General features: G+C 40.4%; 1 protein-coding gene across 1 annotated transcript; it reads left to right on the top strand.

Moving 5' to 3' along the window:
* The first annotated feature begins 2140 nt into the window (after positions 1 to 2140).
* On the top strand, positions 2141 to 3471 carry fabp6 (fatty acid binding protein 6, ileal (gastrotropin)). Its single transcript, XM_032564783.1, has 4 exons — positions 2141 to 2304; positions 2395 to 2570; positions 2811 to 2900; positions 3336 to 3471. Exons 1-4 carry the CDS (start codon positions 2238 to 2240, stop codon positions 3384 to 3386), a joined length of 384 nt encoding a protein of 127 aa, XP_032420674.1. The 5' UTR covers positions 2141 to 2237; the 3' UTR covers positions 3387 to 3471.
* Positions 3472 to 3884: the final 413 nt, after the last annotated feature.

Genomic DNA, 3884 nt, shown 5'->3' with positions numbered 1-3884 from the left:
ACAACACCAACGTTAGTGCAGTTTAATCTTCTTTTGTTGATAGACCTGCATGAGAGTGGACAACGGCAAATTTCTTACAAATAAAAGTGTAAAAAAAATGTAACATTTTTTTTTACAAATTTTAAAAAATGCGTAAAAATTTAGGAAATTACAATTGAAATTTTACAAATAAAAATTTTAAATAGGAAGTGTGCTGTTATATTCAGCATTACTGACTTGATAGTAGAAGCGTGTTTTGCTTTATGGATATGTCGCCGTTTTGCACATGTAGAAACTGATTTTTTTTTTTTCCCCCATTCTCATTTGGAAAGTAGCTCTGTGAGATTGGATGGAGAGCATCTGTCAACAACTCTTTTTCTTTTTTACATATATATAGTCTGAGGTACTTTATTGGATTATGGTCAGAAATTTGATTGGGTCACAATAGCAAACAAATATCCCTTGATATAAACCTTTTCATCGTGTCTCTGGCTGACTGCTTAGGGTCGATGTCCTGCTGGACGGTAAACCTCCGTCTCAGTCTCAAGTCTTTTACAGCTTTTTTTTTTTTTTTGATCACTAAAACATCTCCATATCATGATTCTCCACATCATGACTGTTGTGACAAAATTCACAAGTCATACCTACATGCTACATGCAAACACACATTTGGGCCCCCCCCCCCCCCAAAAAAAATTATTTAGTCACAAATATCTTCTACACTAGATATGTTATCTACAGTCTATAAACTTATTTTGTTGCTGCAACAGATGCTATCCAAGCATATATGATTATTAATAGAAAGTCCAACCAGGTGGTGCGTCTACAAATTAGCCGCTATCTAGAAGGCCTACATGCAGGACAATGGTTATTTTTGTAAAATTGATTATTTGTTCATCAAATGAACAAATTGAATAAACTTAATACTAGAAAAATACTGTCGAACATTTAAAAAGATTACAATCTGTGTCAATGGGTTCTACAGAAGAAGAAAAACAAATCTTAGAAAGGCCGAAATGAAATGTTTGGTCGTCAAGTCCTCTTTATCTGATCAAGTGTTTTGGCGTTTTTGGGGAATTTTCTAATTAAATCTTCTGCCAGAACGATTTCTTTTTGTGATTTTCCATTTTGTTGAGGTCAAGAGGTTTTCGAGGGGGGAGGGACCCGTGGAAAAGCTTCTAGGTCACCCTTTGCAGATTTTCGCCATTGTTGGAAGAACCTTTCTTTCCCGTCTTGTTTATGCCCGTCATGACGTTTGCTTTATAAATGTGTAATTGTTACAATGAAGAAATTTTTCCCTCCCTGTATAATGCGCGCGGTTCGGGTGATCGAGACATTGGTGAATCAATCTCAAAGACATCTTATGGAGTCATTGGCAATTTTATTTTAATTTTGTTTTCAGAGACGCTGAGGTTGATGAGAATTTAGTGAGTATAGATGGTTAAATGGCAAAAACTTTGGTCCTATCGAATTTGAATGTTTCAACAACCCGTGGCATTAAACCCTAGTTATTTATTCAAGGGCCTCTCCGCAAAATTGCACAACTGCATTAAATACATTTTTGATTACCGTGCATTATTTTACGAGTGATCAACAGAGGAAGGAGAAAGGAGCACGGAGAGAACAAAAGCACAGTTCATAATCAAGCTTTGCATAAGTGCTTTTGCTCAGCTTTTCTACCTACTAACAAGATAATTATGTATCCCCTTTGACAAATGAATGCCCGCTAAAATGACTCCAATCATATTCCTCCTGAGCTTTTTCAGGTCCAGGCCATGAATAAAAACCTTGAATAAGAACTTGATTATCTTATTACGAGCCATTTCCTCCACCCAGATAACAAATGCAAATAGAAGGTTAGAGTTTTAAAACAAAACTTTGGGTTTGATTCTTTTGCAATCAGCCCTAGTAAAACCGAAGGTTATGACCATAAAACAATTGCAGGAGAGTTCACTGGCCGCAAGGTGATTTAACGGATTACCCCGGTGAGCCGTCAGCGTTTTACTCACTGCCTGTGAACTCCACAAACGACCATTTAGGGAGTTTATTGCCCTCTCCCTCGTAGCTCGTTGTACTCATCATCTTCGGTTATTATTGCCCTCTCGTGTGATCACATGCAGAGGAAGGAGGTGGCTAGAGGCTTTGACTGTATAAAAAGGTAGCTCGGCCCCCGGGTCCCAGTACCTCGCAACCTCTCTCAGCTTGCCTCAGCATCTCTTCTCTCGCCTCTCCGAAAAAACAACCGACACCACCAGAAAATGGCCTTCTCCGGAAAATGGGAACTTGAGTCCCAGGAGGGATACGATGCATTTTGCAAGTTGGTTGGTAAGAGTGAAAGCAGCAGATTCTTTTTCAGATTTGTTCTTTATTTCTCTCTTGATGAGCTCACGTTTCTCCTTATCTACGCTGCTTCAGGTATCCCCGACGACATCATCCAGAAGGGCCGCGACTACAAGACGGTCACGGAGGTCGTCCAGAGCGGGAATGACTTCACCTGGACGCAGCATTACCCTTCCAACGCCAAGGTCACCAACAACTTTACCATTGGCAAGGAGTGCGACATGCAGACCATCGGAGGAAAGAGCTTCAAGGTAGGAAAAGGACATTTCCGGAATATTGGACAGATGTAGGAAAGACAATGTTCTCTTCTGTCTGACAAGACGTCTACGGATGTCTGAATGCGATTGGAAAGTGTATGGTGTTGAACAAGTGGACCAAAGGGTTAAGGGCAATGACTTGCCAACCCTTAGATAGCCTTAAAGGTTGACAATGCCTGTCCGGTGTTTGAACGGTTGCCTCACCCATCGCTGTCGTCCTCTCTGTGTTTCCAGGCCACCGTGAACATGGAGGGAGGCAAGCTGACCGTGAGCTTCCCCAACTACCACCAAGTCAATGAGGTCACCGGGGACAAGCTCACCGAGGTAAACACACTCCCTCAGGCTTTTAACGCGGAGAGAGTTATGCAATGACAGCCGTTATTACACTCGGCTCCCCGCGGGGACCATTAGAGTCGTGAAAAGTTATACGGGGCTGCAGCTTGGGAAGCGGCTCAAGCTAACGAGAAAACCGAGATGTGTGGCAACGTCGCCAAATGCAACCTTAACAAGCAATTTAGTCTCGCCGTTAACCTTTCCACCTGTGTTAATGGGAAACAGCTCTCTTTTTACACTTCTTGTTTTCATGCAATAATGGTATTAAGTGAACTTGAGAAGGGGATATTGCAGAAATGCACATTATAATTACTGCGATAACTGCAATAAATTATGGGTATTTTCTTTACGCCGTGCATTTTGATGGGATTTTTTGCAATCAGCTGTTGGAACAGGATCATTTATGCCTTCTTCTCTGTGTTGCAGACCTCCACCGCTGGGACTGTGGTCCTGAAGAGAATCAGCAAGAAGATCTGAACGCCAACTGACTGTTAACATTTTGTACAGTTGAAATGGAGAGCTCAAAGCTGTCGAAACGAGCAATAAATTAAGAGTCATAAGAGTCTGCGTCGGTGTGTGATTTCAAAAAAACGCATCATTTTCACAACAAAACGCATCTGGCAAAATTTTTGCAACACTACAAGAACTAACTTATGAGTTGGGAAAAAATATATATATATATAATAAAGAACAGGTAATAATGTCAGAATGAGAAATATCCTAACTTTTGTTTCCTTTATTTTATTCTTAGGAACAGATCCATCTCAGAAATAAAAACTCAGCAGAAGCAGTTAAGCTTAGAATATAATGTACTTATGCAATATAAGTGTAAAAGGTTCTTAACTCTTATGGAACAACCTGCGCGTCATGTGACTGTATACGAGTTGTGTTGAAAAACAGCCATGTGGTCCTTAGTTTACTTAATGACCACTAAGAAACACTACATAGAATTTGCGGTACGCTTCCTGATGCCAT

The sequence above is a fragment of the Xiphophorus hellerii genome, chromosome 6 (genome assembly GCF_003331165.1).
Source record: "Xiphophorus hellerii strain 12219 chromosome 6, Xiphophorus_hellerii-4.1, whole genome shotgun sequence".
Classification (NCBI taxonomy): domain Eukaryota; kingdom Metazoa; phylum Chordata; class Actinopteri; order Cyprinodontiformes; family Poeciliidae; genus Xiphophorus; species Xiphophorus hellerii.
This window is presented reverse-complemented; position numbering and strand designations above follow the sequence as displayed.

Excerpts from the sequence above, each read along its gene's own strand:
- fabp6 (XM_032564783.1), top strand. The coding sequence starts at position 2,238 with ATGGCCTTCTCCGGAAAATGGGAACTTGAGTCCCAGGAGGGATACGAT. Across the intron at positions 2,305-2,394 it reads TGCATTTTGCAAGTTGGTTG|GTATCCCCGACGACATCATC; the intron begins GTAAGAGTGAAA and ends ACGCTGCTTCAG. Across the intron at positions 2,571-2,810 it reads TCGGAGGAAAGAGCTTCAAG|GCCACCGTGAACATGGAGGG; the intron begins GTAGGAAAAGGA and ends CTGTGTTTCCAG.